The sequence below is a fragment of the Protopterus annectens genome, chromosome 9.part0, assembly GCF_019279795.1.
Source record: "Protopterus annectens isolate FY-2018-M chromosome 9.part0, PAN1.0, whole genome shotgun sequence".
NCBI lineage: Eukaryota > Metazoa > Chordata > Ceratodontiformes > Protopteridae > Protopterus > Protopterus annectens.
In genome coordinates this window covers 807,548-830,086 of record NC_056743.1, presented here as the reverse complement: position 1 = coordinate 830,086, position 22,539 = coordinate 807,548, and the positions used below count along the sequence as shown (strand labels likewise).

At 40.8% G+C, this 22,539-nt stretch overlaps 1 protein-coding gene across 1 annotated transcript in view; it reads left to right on the top strand.

The window, feature by feature from the left end:
* Positions 1 to 22,539, top strand: part of PPFIA1 (PTPRF interacting protein alpha 1) — a 2,891,353-nt gene that overhangs the window by 2,305,835 nt on the left and 562,979 nt on the right. Inside the window, exons 24-25 of the mRNA XM_044082514.1 lie at positions 8,652 to 8,714; positions 10,716 to 10,742. Of these exons, the coding sequence (XP_043938449.1) occupies positions 8,652 to 8,714; positions 10,716 to 10,742 (90 nt within the window). The remainder of the gene's footprint in view (positions 1 to 8,651; positions 8,715 to 10,715; positions 10,743 to 22,539) is intronic.

Here is a 22,539-nt window from a genome sequence, read left to right as displayed (position 1 = left end):
TCCAGATTACAGCAAATAATTTGTTGTGCAGGTAGAAGGGGTGGGGGCTGTACTTAGCCAGATTTCTTCAGAGTGAGAAGAGCACCCAGTGGTTTGTCTCAGTCATAGGCTTCAACCCAGGGAGGAATGCTATACAGCCGTAGAAAAGGAATGTCTAGCCATAGTGTGGGCACTACAGAAACTTCAGCCTTATCTGTACAGAAGGAAATTCACTGTAGTTACAGATCGCAATCCCCTAACATGGTTACATCGAGCCAGCCAGCAAAATGCCAAGTTACTAAGGTGGAGCCTAGGGTTTCAAGCATATGATATGTCAGTGCAGCACCACAGTGGGATTAGCAATGCCAGTGCAGATGGGCTGTCAAGACAGGGAATGGGGTAAGGTATATCCAGATAGACTCAACCCTCTCAAGCAGAGTTTCTCAAGGTTCACTTGAAAAACTAACTTGAGTTTATCTGGGGGGGGGGGGTGATGTGATAAACTGAGATGCTGCCAGCCCAGCTAGATAGAATTTTGTAAATAATTCTATGTCATTTGTAAATATTAATATGATCCACAGGTTTGTTTCACAAATGTAAGAAAACTGAGAGCTTCAGGGTTGTAACCACAGTACACCCTGCTGGAAGAAAGCAGAAATGTGTATAAACTCTATGCCTATGTAATGTATGTTTCATGGTAGAAATTGGAACATACATAGTTAACTTGCAGACTCTAAGAAAATAAGCTAATAAGTAAAGAATTTTACGACTGTGTGTTATTTCAAGCTAAGAGACAGGATGTCTAGGATAGGAGTTTCTATTATCTTAAGACATAGGTAATTTCTAGGTTTCACATGTAAAGTGTCTTATTTCTCTGTGAATTCTTGGCAGCTGCAGATCACAAAGAAATGTTAACTTTTAAGTTATGTGAGCCTGGGAACTTGAGCAGAGGTGTCAAGAATGATGTAATCTGAAATGACTCAGCAGTAGTGTGTATTATCAATTTAAAAACGATCTGAGAGAGAGAGAAAGAGTGCATTTTGTATTTTGTTCTGAATCTGACAACAACTCACCAGCACTTGCTTTGCTGTGTAAGTAAGACTTAGATCTTAGTATTTTTCTTAGAGATAGGAATACAGCCAGATTAGTGTAGATGTTTTCTATATTTATGTGAGAGTGTCGTACAATGTTTTTAAAATATTTCCTGTGATTTCTGAACTCTTTATTGTCACTGTGTTGAATTATTGAGTATTGTCTTGTTTTTATTATTTATCATTAAATATTTTTAAACTTTTTAACTGTGGCTGCTTTGTGTAGAGATATTTAAGCTCTTAGAGTACTTTCATGTATTTGGTGATACTGTACAAGCCACTCCTAAATGGCCTTCAAGTCTCAGTCACACTTATCAGTTGGATAATAACATTGCACAGTAGAATTGGACACCATTTAGTAAGGGCCTGTATGGTAGCTGATAAGTAGTGGTTGGTGGCAGTGATTTCTACCTTATAGTCTGATCAGGAGGGGGCATAGCTAATGAACCTGTGCCAGCATTCCCCAGGAGATGTCTGTGTGTTTGTATATACTTCACATCTCAAAGTGTGTGTGTGTGTGTGTCAGCTACTTGGGCAGGGACACGAGGCACTGCTTGGACAGGGAGGGTGCTGGAGGTTTTGGCTTGACCATTTGGCTGAGATCTGAACCCTATAGCTCTGCCAGTGTGGAGTCTTATTGGGGATTTGGAGAGAAAGGGAGAAACCAGCCCCAGACTGACTGTGATCTCTGTGTGCTCTTAAGGGAAATTGTACTTTACTGTGTGTACTTGTTATCCTCTCAATATGCACGTCCCTTACTGGTGTTATTGGCGAAGATTGATGCTCCTTGATTACTGGACCAGTGCACGGGCGTCACACCCTGTAATCAGTGTGTTATCAGGTGATTCCAATGAATTCTACACACAGTGTTAACAAGCATACACCCAGTGTGATGACAGGAGATTCCACTGGGATATGTATACACAGTGCTTACAAGCTTGTAGCCAGTGTGATGACAGGAGATTCCACTGGGATATGTATACACAGTGCTTACAAGCTTGTAGCCAGTGTGATGACAGGAGATTCCACTGGCATCTTCATACAGTGCTTACAGGTCTGTAACCAGTGTGAAGACAGGACTTGCCTCTAGTAGGTGCAAGATTTCTATCATGTTTTTAAACCAGTAGCAGGTACTGTAGCTTGCACATCCATGCCAGGAGCAGCACATTCTACTTTTAATATTTCTGTTTCTTTCTGGCTCTTTTGCCTATTTTAGTAATTTTGGGAATACTACTCTTGTATTGCAGAGACTGCAGGGGTTCTATTGAAATGAGCCTAACAATTTGTAATCAAAATGAACGTTTACAGGTAGAGAGTCTTTTCTTTTCCAATGTCCTCCTTATTGCAGCGTTGTAACAAAAGCACCTCCTGTAAACAATTTTATTGTTAATAAATGTGTTCTTTCTCTAGGTTTCCAGTTTTCTGCCACATTTGAAAAACACTTGGTGTATATGTATGTGTATACATGTAAAGTGCAATGAAAAAGTATTTTCCCCTTCCTGATATTTTTTGGCATGTTTGTCACATTTAAATGTTTCAGATCATCAAACAAATGTAAATATTAGACAAAGATAACTCAAGTAAACACAAAATGCAGTTTTTAAGTGATGATTTTATTTGTTAGGGACATGTAGGTTTGGATATTTTTTTTCCCTTATATGAAAAAGTAATTGCCCCCTAAACCTAATAACTGGTTGTGCCACCCTTAGCAGCAACAACTGCAATCAAGTGTTTGCGATAACTGGCAATGAGTCTTTCATGTTGCTTTTGTGGAATTTTGGCCCACTCTTCCTTGCAGAATTGTTTTAATTCAGCCATATTGGAAGGTTTCCAAGCATGAACCGCCTTTTTAAGGTCATGCCACAGAATCTTGATTGGATTCAAGTCCGGACTTTGACTAGGCCAATCCAAAACCTTCATTTTGTTTTTTTAAGCCATTCAGAGGTGGATTTGCTGGTGTGTTTTGGATCATTGTCCTACTGCAGAACCCAAGTGGGCTTCAGCTTGAGGTCACGAACTGATGGCTGAACATTCTCCTTCAGGGTGTTTTGGTAGAGAGCAGAATTCATGGTTCCATCAATCACAGCAAGTCGTCTAGGTCCAGAAGCAGCAAAGCTGCTCCAGTCTATCACACTACTACCACCATGTTTGACTGTTGGCATGATGATCTTTTTCTGAAATGCTGTGTTACTTTTACGCCAGATTGTTCCTCCCAAAAAGTTCAACTTTTGTTTAGTCAGTCCACAGAGTATTTTCTCAAAAGTCGTGGGGATCATTAAGATGTTTTTTGGCAAAAGTGAGACGAGCCTTTATGTTCTTTTTGGTCAGCAGTGGTTTTCACCTTGGAACTCTGCCATGCATGCCATTTTTGCCCAGTCTCTTTTTTGTGGTTGAGTCATGAACACTGATCTTAACTCAGGCCTGCAGTTCTTTAGATGTTCTGGCTTTTTTGTGACCTCTTGGATGAGTCGTTGCTGCACTCTTGGGGTAATTGTTGTAGGCCGGCCACTCCTGGCAAGGTTCACCACTGTTCCATGTTTTCTCCATTTGTGGGTAATGGCTCTCACCATGGTTCACTGGAGTCCCAAAGCTTTAGAAATGGCTTTCCAACCTTTTCCAGACTGATAGATGTCAGTAACTTTGTTTCTCATCTGTTACAGAATTTCTTTAGATCGCGGCATGATGTCTTCCTTTTTGGGATCTTTTGGCCTACTTCGCTTTGTCTGACAGGTTCTTTTTAAGTGATGACTTGATTCAACAGGTCTGGCAGTAATCAGGCCTGGGTATGGCTATTGAAATTGAACACAGCTTTCCCAAAAATGTGATTAACCACAGTTACTTCATGATTTAACAAGGGGGCAATTACTTTTTCACATAGGGCCATGTAGGTTTGGATAGTTTTTTAATTAATAAATAAAATCATCACTTAAAAACTGCATTTTGTATGTACTTGGGTTATCTTTGTCTAATATTTGTCTAATATTTAAATTTGTTTGATGATCTGAAACATTTAAGTGCGACAAACATGCAAAAAAATAAGAAATAAGGAAGGGGGCAAATACTTTTCATTGCACTGTATGTATCTACATCCTGTCATGGACTGGTGTGCCATCCAGAACTTAGTCTTTGCCTTACACCTGCTGCAGCTCCCGTGCTTGTGTGTGTTTGTGTATGTATAACCCATGATGGACTGGTGTCCCACTCAGAACTTATTCTCTGCTTTACACTTGCTGCCTTGCCACACCAGGCTGCATCTCCTGTATGTGTGTGTGTGTGTGTGTGTGTGTGTGTGTCCTTCCCATGATGGACTGCTGTTCTGCCCAGAACTGATTCTCAGCTTTACACCTGCGGCTTGCCATGATAGGCTTCAGCTTTCCTTGACACTCAGCAGGATAAAGTGGGTGTCAAGAAATTAATTTTATAGTGTCATCATATTAGAGTGTTCCTGTAGGCATAGACACCTCGGTGGGGGGTTGTAGAAGCGTGGATCATGAGGACAGACTTGCTTTCCTTAATACTGGTATACTGATGACTGCTTGCAAAGGTTAAAGGGGCCAGTATACTGCATACTCCTGGCGTAGGAGTTTAAACCTTAAGGAGAATAACAAGGGTGCACGTTGTGGGCTGGCCCCAGTAATGCACTCTACAAGGGTGCACGTTGTGGGCTGGCCCAAGTAATGCACTCTGTTACAAGGGTGCACGTTGTGGGCTGGCCCAAGTAATGCACTCTGTTACAAGGGTGCACGTTGTGGGCTGGCCTCAGTAATGCACTCTGTTACAAGGGTGCACGTTGTGGGCTGGCCCAAGTAATGCACTCTGTTACAAGGTTGCACGTTGTGGGCTGGCCCCAGTAATGCACTCTGTTACAAGGGTGCACGTTGTGGGCTGGCCCCAGTAATGCACTCTGTTACAAGGGTGCACGTTGTGGGCTGGCCCCAGTAATGCACTCTGTTACAAGGGTGCACGTTGTGGGCTGGCCCACGTAATGCACTCTGTTACAAGGGTGCACGTTGTGGGCTGGCCCCAGTAATGCACTCTGTTACAAGGGTGCACGTTGTGGGCTGGCCCCAGTAATGCACTCTGTTACAAGGGTGCACGTTGTGGGCTGGCCCAAGTAATGCACTCTGTTACAAGGGTGCACGTTGTGGGCTGGCCCCAGTAATGCACTCTGTTACAAGGGTGCACGTTGTGGGCTGGCCCCAGTAATGCACTCTGTTACAAGGGTGCACGTTGTGGGCTGGCCCCAGTAATGCACTCTGTTACAAGGGTGCATGTTGTGGGCTGGCCCACGTAATGCACTCTGTTACAAGGGTGCACGTTGTGGGCTGGCCCCAGTAATGCACTCTGTTACAAGGGTGCACGTTGTAGGCTGGCCCCAGTAATGCACTCTGTTACAAGGGTGCACGTTGTGGGCTGGCCCAAGTAATGCACTCTGTTACAAGGGTGCATGTTGTGGGCTGGCCCCAGTAATGCACTCTGTTTATGGGGCCTGTGATCATCACGTAACTCCTATGCTGATGACCTGGTGTTCAACACCTTAGGACACTCCCCAACAATATTTCTTGATATCATTCCAAAAGACTTGTTATAATGGGATAAGATCAGTTTGCTATAATTTGTTAACTCAGAGTCTAGGAAGGTATAATTCCGTGATATTCAGAGAGTTGAAGGAGAATACATGTTGATTTCACTGATAAATACTTAGGAAAATTATTTAAAAGTAAAGCAGCTTGGGATTTGAATCACAGTATAGGTGAAAGAAATTCAAGTGTCTGATTCAGGAGCGAGTTTGTTTGCAGTCATGCCTTCACTGCACTGAAACTATACACATTACCCTGGAAAGAGATCTTTATAAAGTTTGTATGGCTTAAAGCAACGCAATTTAGATTCAGGATTAAATTTTCCAGACGTTACTTACCATTTTAAGATGTTAACAGTCAAACCACTTCCCAGTGAAATAAGGCATACTGTAACTCAGTCGGCCTTTACTTATAGGCTGCTTTGAGGAAAGATGTCATTAACACAGTGAATTTCTCTTATGTTTAGTTTCTGAAAAGTCCATGTAGTATGAGAAGTAAAGCTGTATACTTCTAGTGTTCCTGCAGTTTGGAGTCAGCATATTGCAGACGTTTTCACAAACTAATTAAAAAAACCTCAGCTACTGCAAGTATAATTAAAATATACTGTATATCGCCTATGTACGTGAACATTGGAGCTTTCCAATCCAGTCCTTCACTGAAAAAGGGTATCTGTCCCAGTTGGACTTTACTGGTGAACAAAGATAGATAAATAATTTTTTTAAAAGCTGTCTGAATAGAATTGTTTAATACTAATTTAGAACAAACTATGGGATATTCTTAAGGACAGGGACTCTTCAATGTAGCCAGCAGGAGTGACAAAGCTATGTGAAGAGAAGTGGAGGTTCGGAGAAGTCTGTGTTTGAGCGCTTACTGTAATACATTTCCTTGCTTTTGGGTTCCAGCAAGTGCATCTGCTTTACCTCTTAAGTCTGCTGCTGTTTGCCACACCTTACTTTGTGCTTGTACGTTTTCTGTTTGCACCCTAATGTACGTGTATTTTTGCAATGACTGTCATCACAGAAAATAGTCAATTTAAGCAGTGTGCTCATCCTGTTATCAGAACCATATGTTCTAAGATTCCCTGCGTTCCCTAGAGTAGAGAACTCTAGGGAATCTTAGGTCTTCCACACAGAGGTGTTTCCTCATTATTTGTTGTTGGACCCAGGATATTGACGTACTGGGTTTGTGACACTTCGAAGAACACCACAGAGACTGTTTCAAAACCATATGTTCTTTATCAGAGGTGCTGATTTTATCCTTATAGTCAGGGGATCGCATAGAAGGTGTGTGTGTGTGTGTGTGTGTGTGTGTGTGTGTGTGTGTGTGTGTGTGTGTGTGTGTGTGTGTGTGTGTGTGTGTGTGTGTGTGTGTGTTGGAGGAGGGGGGGTTGGAGCAGTGGAGAAACAAGCATAAGTGTACATCCTGATTCCAGTTATGTTGCACTTTGTCTCCATACTGGTTTCATTCTGTAAGTCCTTTTTGTCACTTGTGTTTTGTTTATTTGCTGAAGTAGCATAAACTCTAGTCTACTACATTCAAAATGAAGGGTATACTCCTAAAATAAAAATGTAATTAATGTTTCTATATGACAACCCCGTTTGAAGCTACAACATATTTGGAGTAAATCTTTGAACAAGATAGTTTCTGTTGCTAAAAATACATTATAGCTAAAACGTCATGCAAAACTGTTGATACAGTTCAGAAATGCATGCAGATTGAAAGACTGCTAACATGAAGAAGGAAGTGATATTTGTGAAAGAGTTTTACTTCCTTGCCATCACAGGTGACTTCCTCACCAAGTGTAGTTTGCTACTGATAATTTAGCAAAGCCTTAATGTACTAACTCTGACATAGTTATATGATGTATATTTGCTGCTAGAGCAGTGACAGCTGAAAAAGATTACTAGATAGTAACATTGTAATCTGAGACATAGTCCCTTTTTTGATTAACATTGTAATCCGAGACATAGTCTCTTTTTTGATTAACATTGTAATCTGAGACATAGTCCCTTTTTTGATTAACATTGTAATCTGAGACATAGTCCCTTTTTTGATTAACATTGTAATCTGTGACATAGTCCCATTTTTGATTAACATTGTAATCTGAGACATAGTCCCTTTTTTGATTAACATTGTAATCCGAGACATAGTCCCTTTTTGATTAACATTGTAATCTGAGACATAGTCCCTTTTTTGATTAACATTGTAATCTGAGACATAGTCCCTTTTTTGATTAACATTGCAATCTGAGACATAGTCCCTTTTTTGATTAACATTGTAATCTGAGACATAGTCCCTTTTTTGATTAACATTGTAATCTGAGACATAGTCCCTTTTTTGATTAACATTGTAATCTGAGACATAGTCCCTTTTTTGATTAAAATCTTTTCACTTGATTGCAGCCATGATATGCAGTCCACAGTATTTTGTTATGATTATAAAAGGAATATGTTTCATTCTCATTATAAATGGAGTGTCTTTTTCAGTGTGTGAACATGGTCACAGGGTAGTTGTTTTTTGTAGCACTTAATTCTTACATTGGAGATAAATCATGCCCGACAAATGTGGCGTTTAGCATTCTTTCATGTGTCTCTTACAAGTATACTGTTAGCTTTCTGTCACTCTCTTTAACTAGGTTATTTCAGTTTATAATTAAAACTTATTACTACATAAAATGTCATTAGTTCAAGTATAGAAGAACTTCAGCTGTTCTGGCACTGTCAGCGACTTGGCCATTGTAAACTGAAAATACAGTTTGGGTATGTAGTAGATGCCGTACTGTTTGTAGTTAAGAAAAGTTACAACACTCAGAAGAGTGTAATGCATTGAGGTTTTGTTTGGCATTATCGTGATTTTGAGCCAAGTAAACTGTACAACAAATATTTTGTTAAACCTTTTCCTATTGCTTTTATGTATCCCTCAAAAGTACCTGTTGCTTATATGTTTTGCCACCTCTCTTTGTTACTGCCTTCCTGTGATTGGATGTGGTTGGTCTCATTAGTCCACAGGAAATGTCTGGGTAACGCATGAAGAAATGGAAAACCTGGCAGCTACACCTCAAACGGTTAGTCCTGCTGCTTGTGCATTGTGTCCTCCTCACTGTCTCTCTTATTTCATTACGTGTGTAATCTGTTTACTTGGTATTTGCCTGTTTTCAGTAACAGCTTGGGGAGAAGAGTGGCTGCTTTGCATTTTTTCTCTTGGTTTGCTTTAAGGGATGTGCTGTTTTAACTGGGACTTTTGTGATGTGCAATTGCCTATTTGTTTTAAACATGTCTAAATAAAGTTTTTTCTGGGCTTATAACAATAAATTGATAGCTTTTAGAATGGACTCTCATTGGGTGGTATGCAGATGGGAATTCATTCTGTGGAACTATCGGACTATATTAAAAATAAAATCTTAATGTCAACTGTCTTCTCTGGAAAACTTGAAAACATCATCTTGTGACATTTTCACTTTGATTAACACATTTACAACTGTGTGTGTGTGATATTAGTGGTGTTTTTATAGTATGTAGTGTGAGCTGTCCATTAATGTTTTGATGTCTTTGCATCTTGTATATACCTGGCAATTTTATCTTTATCTGATCTCTAACCTGCAGGTTCATTAAACTTTGAAAACTTTTATTAGTGGGAATACATGCAGTTCAGTAACTGTGTGTCTGAAGTTTTTTTTCTGCAAGATCATCAAGTGGAAGTGACAGTTTGCTGTCTTAGGCTGGGAGTGCATCCTTCTCCAAATTAAGAGCTGACAGAAAAAGCGTGCTTCTTACTTTGGAGGAAATGCCATTTGTGGATGGGTTGTGTTTTTTTGTCCCCATCAGATAATGAGGAACCGAGATTGTAACCCAATTGTGTACAGACTCCTTTATCACTTTGGCCTCTAGTACTGGCTGGAAGTCTAGTCTGTCCCAAGGGAAGGTTCCTGCTGTCCTGACATCTGCTGCAATAGGAGGTGTTAGTGCTTTACGTAGTGTTAACCAGACAAATTGATTTGCACTGTCCCCACCTCCTCCAATGGTGATCTGTTTGGTACTTGAAGTAAACAAAGGAGATTTATCTGAAATATTCAATGGTAACCCATTCACTATACTTAATAGAGATTTGCCATGTGATCTGCTAACACATTCTTGATTTATAATACAAAAGAAAGTAAACGTCAGTTTAACATTTTCTTAGAATGGGGCCATTCTGGATTTCTTCTTCTCTTTACCCTCTGGCGACTCTTCTATGTCTGAAGCCAGGTCACTGTCATTCTGTATGGGAGGGAGAGCTGCGGCACCTGTTGGTTAGTGATCTCGACCTTTATTGTGTCCATAGTAGTCCATTGTATGGGCCACAGTGGAGGGACAGTTATGTCTACATGCAGACTTTAATGTTAACATCAGTCATATGACAGCAGTTCCAATATGGAGCTGCGTATGTCATAGATACTGTTAAATGTCATTAAGCAGATGGTCACATTGCAAAAAAAGATATTAATTCTATATCCCAAACACTAGCATACATACATGTGCCACATATTAAATCTGTGTTTCAAGTGCAAATTTGCATATGTTGTATGACTTGGACACTCATTTTATTTTTCACATGTGGTCTCTGTCCCAAATGTTATTGCACATCTTTTAATTTTTAATCTTATCTTTCACTTTCACTGCCAAATATTGACATCTTTTATGACATCTTCCTGTTCATTTTTAATCTGTGTACTGTCATCTACTGTGTCTTGTCCCATTTCCTGTCTTGTACATTTGCAAACCATTTCAACCTCAAATGGATTTGACTGTTTGTCAAATATGTTCTAGAAGTGCTAAATTTAAATGATTGTACTAGTTTAGTTTTTATAGCATTGGTAAATCTAATTCTTTAGCTTGGCTTCCTTCATTAGAACTCCTTTGCATTGCATAAAGTAGTTGTGCATGTTTTACATTCTGCATGATATCAGCATGTATTCTAAGTATATCATATAACACAATCAGCTAAATGTGGACTTCAGTGTTTTCTTACTAAACATGCTAACAACTAACTTTTGTCATCTGTTCCTTTTCTTTCCCCTAAACATCAGGAAGATGAGGAGGGTACCTGGGCCCAGGTGGGCACTTTTTGTATCTTTTGTGTGCTCCCAATGTGAAGTGTTTATTCTTAGGAATTGCTTAAGCATGGATAGGAATTTCTTTAAACTTGTATAAACCTGGTATTTCACTGTAAGAGTGTATTGTGGTGCCCACATTAGGCTGTTGTTTGCACTTGTTTTCCATGGTTATACTGATTCATTTAAGAATTATTGTAATGAAGATACAATTTTATAAAACAGTCAAGATTTAAAAGTTAATTTTTCTGCCTGTTCAGTGGGAAGAACCCATTTAGCTTGTGTAAGTATCATGTATGTATGTGTAGTTAATGGTCTACTGTGTTGAACCTGTGTTGAAACGTGTAGTTTGGTGAAAGTTACTGTATGGAAATGTGTGGCTTGTGAAAAGTCCATGTTGCTGACAGATTTTGAGTAGGCTGTCTCTTTAAGCAGATCATAAAATTTAATAACATGTTGCTTATCTCCATGGCTCTCAACTTCAGTGTCACAGATGTGCAGCTGTTGCTTTCAAAATGTGGAACCTGTCCTGACAACTTTAGAAAGTTAACAAAATGGTGAAAATGTGTTGCTTTGTACATAAGACAGTTTTTGTACTAGAACAATATGATTCATTATACTTAATGTGTGACATTCATTTTCTTTTTGGAACAGGTACTTTATGAAGCTAAAGTGAGAAGGTGTTACTCAAAATAAGGTCCATTTTAGAGGTACTCCCATACCCCTTAAGGCGTGAGAGGTACTCCCGTACCCCTCAAGGCCTGAGAGGTACTCCCGTACCCCTCAAGGCCTGAGAGGTACTCCCGTACCCCTCAGTATCCGAGTATTAAAAATCACAGCACCAGTTTGCAGAATCAAAACAGAGGGTCCAGAAAAATTAACATCTTTTCTTCTGAATAAAATTTGAAATAGTAGACACTACGTAGTTAAGTGTTAAGGAATCTTTGTATATACTTCAGTTGTTGGACAGTAAGTGTACCCTTAAAGAGCTCTGGAAGAATAAAAAATTTCAGTAAATCTATAAGGGTCAAGGCAAAATCTGAGGATAAAAGTCCTGGTGCTGTGACTAAATTGCAACAGTTGAAAGGCATACTTTTACCTGCGTGTTTTCCGCATCAGTTGTGAGTGGACCACCCCGAGTTGTGCGACATGCTGTGTACTCCTCACATCTATTAACATAAATGTCCCCGAATGTACCAATGTTCTTCCTTGTGGTAGCCCGAACGGTACAGATGTTTTAGCAGAGCATGTTGTTCTTCTCTAGAATATTTTTTCTGTACGCAGCACACGTTTGTGTACATTAAATTTTGTTGTGGACAGAAATTTGCAGCAGGAGTCTCTGCTGACGTCTTCATCCAGAGTACGAGACCATTTCCTTGTGTCTGTGATTGTGCCCTCTGAAGATATTTGAATACCCCTTAGTGACTCTGATGTCAGTTTCAGGTATTTATTGGGGTAAAGTTAAGTCCCCAAAGTGTTGCTGTCTAGCTCGTGGTGTCTTTGGGATTGGTTGTCTGGTGTATCCTTCAGACTGTGTGGAGCCCCATGAACAAATGTTTGGTAGTAACTAACTTTTCCTGGTTTAGTTGCAATTGTTTGCAATGTTTATGTTGTTATGGTGTTGAGTCATTATGCCTGAATTGCAATATTGGGTCTCTGTTCTTCAGTAACTTTCACTTCCTCCTCATGACAGCCTCTATCCCTTCCTTTAGTTATCAGTCAACCTACTTTTCCTAAGTGTATCTGTGCATTAATTTGCAGAACTGCTGCCTTTCCCACAAGTATTTTATTATGGTTTTGCTTAAGTCAGTTGCCCTTATTTTGATTTTATTCCTTGATGACTTGGTCAGTCCCACTACACTAGTAGTCTCTTTTCAGGGGAGACCCAACGTGGAATTATTACTACTACTAGAGGAAGTTTGTTCAGAGCTTCAGAGAATATCCGCTACTCTTTCGATAGGTGACTTGGTTTATTTTGCATCCACCTGAGCTACAACCAAGCAGATAGGACCTTGTTTTAATGTCTCATCCAAAGGACAAATATACCTCTGTTGTGCTGCACTGCAGTGTCAGCAGTTGATCTCCCTGGTGAGGGAATAGAACCCACAGCCTTCTGCACCAGAGGCAAGTGTGGTACCTGTTGCTCCACTGACACTGCTTGTCATGACTGAGTTCCCTATGTTGCTACCATTGTCATTCTCGTCTTTCTAGTAGCTCATAACGTATTGGTGCTGGCTGTGTATGACAGCTGTGCCTTCCAGCCCGAGTATCTCTCATTGTGCATAGCTCCTCCTTGCAAGCTTTCTTGTATCTGTGACATTTTGATTATTAATATATTTAAGATTGGCTGACATAGATACTGTATTGAGGATTACAAGAGGCTGAGGTAACTTTTGTGTGCCAATACATTAGTCCTGCGATGTTCACACAGAAATTACAGAAGTTTGACATCTACTGTGTCACTTTGAAGATGGCACTGGCTGAACATGCTGTGCTCCAGGATCAACCAGAGTGTTTGCCTGTGTGATGTCACACAGCAGAACCCTGTCACCAGTTTTGTGCATTAACTGAATTTGGATATACCCATCTTGGAGCAGGGGTAACGGAATGGTTTCCACTAAGCATTCTGGAAGGGGGACTGAAGAGACACGATGTTCTTGTCCGCTAGACAGATGAAAGCAATGAGTCCGTGTGTCCCAACCCCAGTTAAATCCTGTTTTCAGGAGGCTCTCATGCTGTTAAATTTCTCTGTGGACTGACCTGTGACTCCTGTACCTTCCTGACCTGTGACTACTCTGCCTCCTCTCATAAATACCCACGTTATTATCTGTTTCAAGAGGGTGAGAAGATCCTTAGTTCTTCCGCTCTGTGGAGCCTGTCTTCAGGGTTGCTATTTTTCAGTCTTAAAATATCTGGACCATTACTCATTAGGTCTTAAAAAGGTGAGAACCCTGTTTGATCCCCTAATTGAGCAGAGTAAAATCTTATCCAAGCATCCTGTGGCAGATTCCTACATAATTTGTTTGGTTCAGAATATGTCCCAGAAGTCACAGCACTTTCAGCCTTTCTACTTAATATGTCCAGGGCTTTGGACAGTTGGAAAATATGGTGTTCTGTGCAGTATAGATGCTTTTGCCCCTTATATGTTTGTCATATCTGTCCAAGATTTACTTTACCTGGGTGGATCAGGCACTAGATAATCTGATGCCCTTCACATCACACAGGCTCTGCAGAGGGTTTACACAAATGGTTATTACAGTTTTGGCTATAGTGATGCTGTACTTTGGGCAGCATGCTTAGTTGTGCACTTGTACAGGATGGTACGACTCATGCTGTCTTCCTTCAGGAATGCACTTAAACCTTCCTGCATGCCTCTTCAGAGGAGAGATCGTCTGTTTGAGAGCTTCCCAGGATCTGGCGGAGGAGCTACAAAACAGTAAACAGTTTTTGACCACTGCAGAGAGTCTCTCTCATGCCATTGGGTCCTTAATTGCCCAGTCCATGCCAGTTCTTTAGGAAAAAGGAGCCACCCCATCAAATGATGAGGGCCACAAGTGCCACCCATAAAATGATGGGGGCCACAAGTGCCACCCATAAAATGATGGGGGCCACAAGTGCCACCCATCAAATGATGAGGGCCTCAAGCGTGAGGCAGTGTTGCCTTCCCTAGCTCTGCGCTTACCAGTTCCGTCAGTAAGATGACTCCCAGGCAGGTATGTCCCTAGCCTTAACTAGCATCCTACAGTCAACCAGAATGATGCCTCAGTACAAACAGAAAATTGTAGACTTTCACAACTGGCTTAGTTTCTGGTGTCATTCCAAGGGGATCCAGTACCTGACAGCTTGGGAGGACATGATTGACAGACCACGATGCCTTGCCAGAGATGGTCTTCATCTGTCTCCCCTGGGATTCAGGCTTCTGGCAAAAGCTCTTGTCTCCCCATAGTGCCTTTTTTAGGCAATGTCATGAGGACAAAATTACCAACGTGAAAAATTCTTCTAAACGAAATTTAAAGGTCATGCTGCTAAATGCTAGGAGTCTTACCATGAAACCGCACTCATTGCAAGCATTCCTCACCCTGGAAGATGCTAACGTTTGTGCAGTCACTGAAGCCTGGTTCAAAGCTGTGGTGAGCACCCCAGCCTTACCAGGTTACTTGGCCTGCCATACTTTCAGACCCCAAACAGCGGGCTACAAAGCCAAAGGAGGTGGGGTTTCATTATTTATCAAAGACATACCTCCAGGCTGGTCAAACAGTATGAAGCACAGGAGACACTCCCTCTAGGTGCATTTAACTATTGACAAAACACCTATTCAAATCCTAGCTAGCTACTGACCCCCAACCATGACTCAGAAGGCCCATGCCACCTATCTGGAGTTACTTGAATCCATCAAGATTCAACCCTCTACCCTGATCATGGGCAACTTTAACTATGCAACCATAGAGTGGCAGACCTATTCTAGCTCAAACACGAATGCCCAGAGATTCCTTGACTTCGTCAATGCCAATGCATTGGATCAGCTGGGCAACACCCCCACAAGAGGTGAAAATATCCTGGACCTGGTACTAACCAACATGAGTAGCCACTGTAGCACCCCTACAGTGTCATCTTCCTTGGTAAGACCTGACCATAAAGCAATAACTTTCAAAGTCACCATCTTCCCTGACCCCCCCCCCCCCCGCAAGGGTCGAACAAGAAAAAACGTTTCCAAATCAATAACAAGACTATAATAATAGGAAATAAATTGGTGTCCAGGACCCAGAGGAAGCAGGTGCTAAGTTGGAAGCAATCTCTCCTTTGTCTGAACAAGCAAATAAGGTCACTGGTGGAAATCCTCTAAAGCTAACTTTGAGTCCAAATTGGCCGCATCCACTAAGGACAATCGCAAGGCCTTCCTTGCATACGTCCGCAATCTCAAATTTAACTCTCAAATCTGCTCTGAATTGGTGGTCAAGAATACCACACACACACATGTCATAGATATAGCCAACCTGCTGGCAGACAAGTTCAGTGAAAACTTCACACCCTAGTCTCCCCATCAGTAAACCAGTTCATCCCCAGCACCTGCTCCCCTCCCTCATCACTAGTGAGCAGGTTATTAATGACCTCTTAAAGGCAAAAAATACAACCTCCGTGGGACCCGACAAAATTCCTAGCTGTGTCCTAAATTAACTCAGGCAAGGGCTCTCAGCACCATGAAGCACCCTAGTCAACCAAAGCCTGTGCACCGTCTTCGTCCTAGCAGAATGGAGGACAGCCACTGTCATCCCTCAGTACAAAGGTGGAGCATCCACCATCCCAGGCAGTTATAGTCCCATCAGCCTAACTAGCCTGATCTGCAAGGCTGTGGAACGCATTAGCATGGACCTCATAAACAAGTACATTGCCACCCTCCAAATACTTGATCCAACACAGTTTGGTTTTGTCAAAAGGAGATCATGCCTGTTAAACTTGGTCGCCTTCTTCGAAACAGTCACCAAAGTCATGGATGAGGGCAAGACAGTGCACACAGCCTACCTTGACCTAGCTAAAGCCTTCAATGCTATTCCCCACTCGAGCATAATAGATAAACTCTCCTAGCTAGGCATCAACCCATATGTAGCCGGATGGGTAGCTGAATAACTGATAGAACCAACTCAGTCAAAATAGGGGAAGTTACCTCTAGTAGTAGACCTGTAACAAGCAGTATACGCCAAGGATTGGTCTTGAGGACTATACTGTTTGGGATATACTTTTCTGAGTTACAAGCCAAAACCAGTGGTCTGTGGCTGACCAAGTTTGCAGATGACTGCAAGCTAGGCACTGTCATAAATTCCCCTAGTGATGTGAACATGAGGGCCTTAACGAAACTAATGACTGTTGCCAGAAGCTTGGTCTCAAACTGAATGCCAGGAAATGCATCATTATCCCCTTTGGGGAAAATGGTGTCCCCATTAATTATCACATTAATAACAACTTACTAAGCACAATCAGTAGTCAGGGTCTTAGGCACCCAGGTTGATAGCTACCTGACTTTTGACCACCATGTTGCCTCCGTTGTACAGAAGGCTTTCTACATGGCCCACCTCATAAGTAAGGGTATTTCATCCAGGAACATGGAGGTCACAACATCCCTTTACTCCTCCCTTGTCAGACCCATTATCGAGTACAGTGTCCCCTTCAGCATGTACCTTGCCAAGCACATGCAGCAGTTGGAGAGACCACAAGGGCTCCTGACGAGGAACATCCAGGGTCTCAAACAACTATCCTATATAGATAGGCTAAAAGCCATGTCCCTCTACTCAGACTTGTACAGACTGCTCAGGGGTGACCTGTGTCTGGCATACAAGGCCATCTCAGACACAGCCTTGATGGAGTTGCTGCATATCCATAAGTCAAACTCGACATGTCTATGATATTAATAGAACTTGTTGCTGGGATAGATTTGTGTCCCAACACTCCCCCATCTGTGGAATAGATTTCCTCTCCATGTCAAGCAGAGTACCTCACTGGCCCTCTTTTTAAGAGGAACCTGGATGACTGGATGGGAAACAGAAAATATACCCCTGGGATCCCACCTGTGTCCCTGCTGGACAGGAAAAACAAGTGCTTACTTTGTGGGAACATGGGTGAAATTCTTGACTAGGCTTATAAGGGCCTCTGGGCCAATAGTATCATCCTATGAATCCAGTGGCCGAGCAGTTGTCCGGACTCTTGTCTAGGAGCGTTTATTGGGGACTAAGTTGGTTCTCTTAGTTTTCACTGGCTTGCTTAGAGAGTTGTCATAGTAGGACCACATGGTTTTGGACATGGTCCTGGAAAGCAACATGACAGAGCTTCTGAAATCTTACCCAAATAGAGATTACTCAGGGACCAAGCTGTTTCCACTGTGCTGTCAGGACAGGCCTAGAACATATTTCTTAAAGGGGCCATACCAACTGTCTGTCATTTTTTTTTTTTTTAACTTCTCCAAGTCTTTTGGGATGTCCTTCAAGGATGCATCTGCAGTCATAACAAATGGGTTGTCCTGCCTCAGGCAGCCCTTCGGTCGGCCGGATTCCAAAGTCTGGGTCTGGCCTCGGCTGATGTCGCACTTCACCCGACGTCATAGCTGCTGGGGTATAAAGGCATCAGCCGATGCCATTTTCCCATGACTGGAACGGACCCCATTCCTAAGTCAAAGTACAATTAAAGTTCATGAAATTAGTATTGTTTCACTCTTTGACATTAGCAAAAAGTGCTCTTTGGTGCACCCGCAATGTGCTCAGTAATGACTCTTCCTGCAATTCGTACGGTGTTACATGAATTGGTTTGTTTGTGTCTTTCGGCTTTTCCTGGTTAGGGGTTGCCACAGCGGAACTCCGGTCCACTAATGATTGGTAGTGGATTTTTACGTACCGGGTTTCCAGCCCTAATACACAACCTTCAACGAAGGCACGTCCCATTCACGTATGCCTCCACACAGAAGATGCTTTAGCTGAGAATCGAATGGGACGTCTTGCTATGAGGCAACAATGCTACCGCAGCACCACCACCGTAGTATGTTACATGAATTGGTAACATATCTAAATATGATTGTAAATTCTTTTTTATAAGACCAGTTGCTCCTACTACTACTGGAACTGTCTGGGTATCCTTCTTCCACATGGCTCTCATTTCTTCCTGCAGATCCAGGTATTTTATGACTTTGTGTCTCTCTGTACGTAAGATACTGTAGTTACTGGGTGTGGCAATTTCAATGATCAATGCTACTTTTGTCTTCTTTTCTTGGACCACTATAGCATCTGTCTTTTAAACTGTTGGTATTGGGTGATCCCATGTGATATAAACTTCATCATTTTCTGATTGTTTGTGGCTCATGTTTCCAGTGTTTTTCAGCCATTTCAATACCATAATATTTGCACAATCTCCACTGTAACAGTCTCGCCACATTATTATGCCTTTCAGTATACAGTCCCTCTGCCATTAGTGCGTCGCAACCAGCAACAAAGTGTGTGACTGTTTCCAATTCAGTTTTAGAAAACCTACATATGTCTGTTTCTTCCAAATGTTCAATGGACTTTGTAAACCAGCATGTACATAGCCCACTATCTTGGGCTGCCAATATTAACCTTTCATTTCTTGATGTGAATTCACCTCTTCTTAACCATTCCTGTGTTCGTTCTTGATCAATATGAGGCTCTTCCAGTCTTCTATACTTGCAACCATATTTATGTTTTTTCCACATTTCTTGCCTTCTCATCTGGTCCTTCACCTTATATTCTTTCATTTGTTTTTTGGCAGATTAAGTTGCTGCCTGGTTTTTATCTACTTCTGGTTTCATTTCCATTCCCATTCCTGCTTGACGTCGATATGCCTCTGCTAGATTAACCAGAGATGTCATCTTAGATTTATTCTCCTCATGTTTCAAAACTTTCACTACATTTGGATCTTGTGAGGTCAGTAGATATGTGTAGAGTCCCATGTTCTAGATCTATACATGTAATCATTTTCAAGGAGGCTCATCCCTCCTTTGGAGCGGGGAATATATAATTTTGGTATACACTGATTTTTATAAATCATTTGGTGAGCATTAAGCATCCTTCTTGTTTTAATATCTAATGTATCCAACACTTTATGGGGCCAGTCAGTCACTCCAAAACTGTAAGTTAGGACAGGAGGGGTATATTGATTTATGGCTTGGGTCTTGTTCCTAGGTGTTAATGCTGTTGTCAAGATTAAAGTCTTTTAAAGTACTCCTTACTGAGCTTTATTCGCATTTGTCCATGTTTTAGTGCCAATGCTTCACCATTTCCCATGTATTTATACACTCCCTCTTGCTCAAGTTCTTTTATATCACATTCTTGTCCCAAAGTTATGCTCTCCTCTGGAGAGAGGTGTATGATGATCAATATTAGATAACTGTTGCGGTAGTGTTTAGCTGTACAAGACATATCCTCGCAAGGATATTGGACATCAGCCAGTCTAATAAAGCTCTTGGGCATCTTTCTCCCGAACCATACAGCCACACCAGCATACTGGTATGAAGGAGATGTGCGGATACCAGAATTTAGAGCTTTCCAGCCCTAAGGCTGATAGAGATATTTGAAGCCTAGTGCTGTAGCAAAGTATATGAAGTACAAAGATGTCATGTCAAACAAGGGAATGGAAGGAAGGACAGGAGGGGGTTGGTATCGTGCATCTGCTGTTATGGTAAGTTAACTTATACAGATGTACTATGTTTTTGGTGACCTATTTCAACATGTGCTGTTATAGTAAGTTAACTTCAGCAGCTGTACTACTTCATTGCTAGATCACTGTTGCAGTAGCATTTAGCTATGTGGGGTGATTGCCAAAGCTCAGGAAACAAGGGTAAACGTAACAGGGCAGGAATCATGAAGACCCTGGAGAATAGATCTAGCATATATTACAGGAGGTAACTGAAAATTCTGTGGACAGTTTGAAACTGTCTGACATAACAGCTTAACAGTATAAAGTGAGAGAGGCTAAATTATTTTACATACGAAACTTCATATCGATTGTTGAATAATAAATTAAAACGTACAGAATGTATGATACTTGACTTTAAAACTGACCCTTACAAAACTAACTAGGCTAAAAAGTTGTGAAATAGCACCATTTTGTGTTAAAATAACGTAAATAACAAAATATATGTAAATATGAATAGTTTTAAAAATTGATATAAATAAGGGCACAGCATCTTAATACCAAAACCAATTGAATAATAGCTCATATTAAGTATAAAAAATATATAAAATATAAAATAATTTAGCATCTCTCACTTTATACTGTTAAGCTGTTTGGTTAATTAATTATTAACACTGTCAAGCTATTTAATTAACTAAACTTGTTTAATTTATTCTGTGATGCTATTGGATATTTTTAAAAATCTACGTATATATAAGAAGGGCTTGTTTTAAGTCATTTTATTCTGAAGAAGTTAATTGATGAAAATGTAAGGAGGATTCGTTGTAGCGTTTTTTGTGTGTGGTGCTTGTCTTTGGTTTTCCTTGCTTGGTGTGCATTAAAGATGTGGCTACAACTGCTGGACTCGCTGTGCCTGGATTATTTTATTATTTTATTAGTTTGGTGTTTTGGCACAGGGACCACTTTCTGTGTTTAGTAAAAGAACATACATTAAGAATTCCTTATGTAAACATTTTATTGCCTGCATAATTTAAAAACAAGTTTAATTTTAGTATTTTGGAAAGAATAACTCTGAATCCAAGAGGTGGTCTCTGGGAGGAGGTAATAGTAGTTGAGGAATTTTTATGTCAGCTGAACCTAAATGTCTGTCGCCCTCCAGGTATCAGAAGGAATGTCTCTCTTGTGTGTTTGAAAGTGAAGGCTGTGTGTGTGTGTCTTTCGGCTTTTCCCGGTCAGGGGTCGCCACAGCGGAACTCCGGTCCGCTAATTATTAGCGGTGGAGTTTCACATGCTGGCTTGCCGGGCCTAACGCACAACCTTCAACGAAGGAACGCCCATTCACGCATGTCGTCACACACAGTAGACGCTTTAACTGAGAATCGAACGGGCAACGTCTAACTGGGAGGCGACAACGCTACCGCAGCGCCACAAGTGAAGGCTGTCAGATTATGAATTTGGAATACAGTTTTTAAATATACATTTCTTCATATTTTATCCTAATTTAACAATTTAATGACTTTTATATGAATATGTTATTTGGTTATTTAGTTTTTTTGTTTTAATGCATTTTTCACTATGTTTTTATCTAGTATACTTAATGTATTTTTCTTGTCCCTTTACATTTAAATATTCTGTTTGGTTTGGTTTGTTCAGTATTCCATGTTCAAGCAGGTCATGTTATATAGCAGCTTGCCAACAGACCGGCTAATATTTGGTTCTGAAGAAGTCTGTACTTTTTGTGAAAGACGAAAGCGCTTGACCATTAAAAAAAACTTTCATTGTTATAGCTGTGTTTGCTTTCTCAAGGCTGTGCTGATAGTTAATTCTAAGTTTTGTAACTTCATGTGGTTGTCAACACACCTGAAGTGTTTTTTTTTTGTGTGTATTACAAGATCTCGCAAACCGTGTTCTGGCTCTGGAAAAAGAAGTCAGTTTTATAGTTACTAGTGAAAGTGTTTACATATGACCAAGTAGCTCTAGAGTCCACACATTTCTCAATAGGTCCCAGAAGTTTTCATAATTCTGGTGGAGTAAGCCTTCACCTTCTGCGGAGTGATTTTTCCATGATGCGAAAACAACTGAAGTGTTTCAGACAGCCACCTAGAAATGGTTTAGTTGGAAAGTAGGTGTCCTTTTTTTGACGTAAATGGAAATAGAGTAGATCTAATTTTCTGAAATCCTTAGACTTGTACAGGTAGCATTTGAGTTGCCATTGGACATCCAGTTTGTGAAGAATTCTCTGTTTTATATTTTGGGTTCAGGGAGGGGGTTAATTTGATTCAAAGTAAACTCAGAAAGAGCTTTGTCATGAATGTGGGATTGATTTTAAGACTCACCCTGTCCTTACGGAAATTTCTTGCAACTCACTGGTATGTCTGGTCAAGCTAATAAGTAAAGCAGTTTTCCAAGTCAGAAATTTCAAGAAGTAAGTAAATGAAAGTTCAGTGAGAGGTACAGTTAGCTTCTCCAGCCCAAAATTTGGATTTCAGGAGGGGGAACCATCTTTAACAACTGTTTGACTTGGAATAAAAAGGAAGCAAGTGAAACGAAAAGTACTATGGTTGTGGCTGTTAAAAAGTTTGTCCTACTAGGTATGTCTAGGGGGTTGAATGAAATTAACTTTTTTTTAACATAAAATGTTAATCTGGTTATTTCTTCATTTAATTTAATT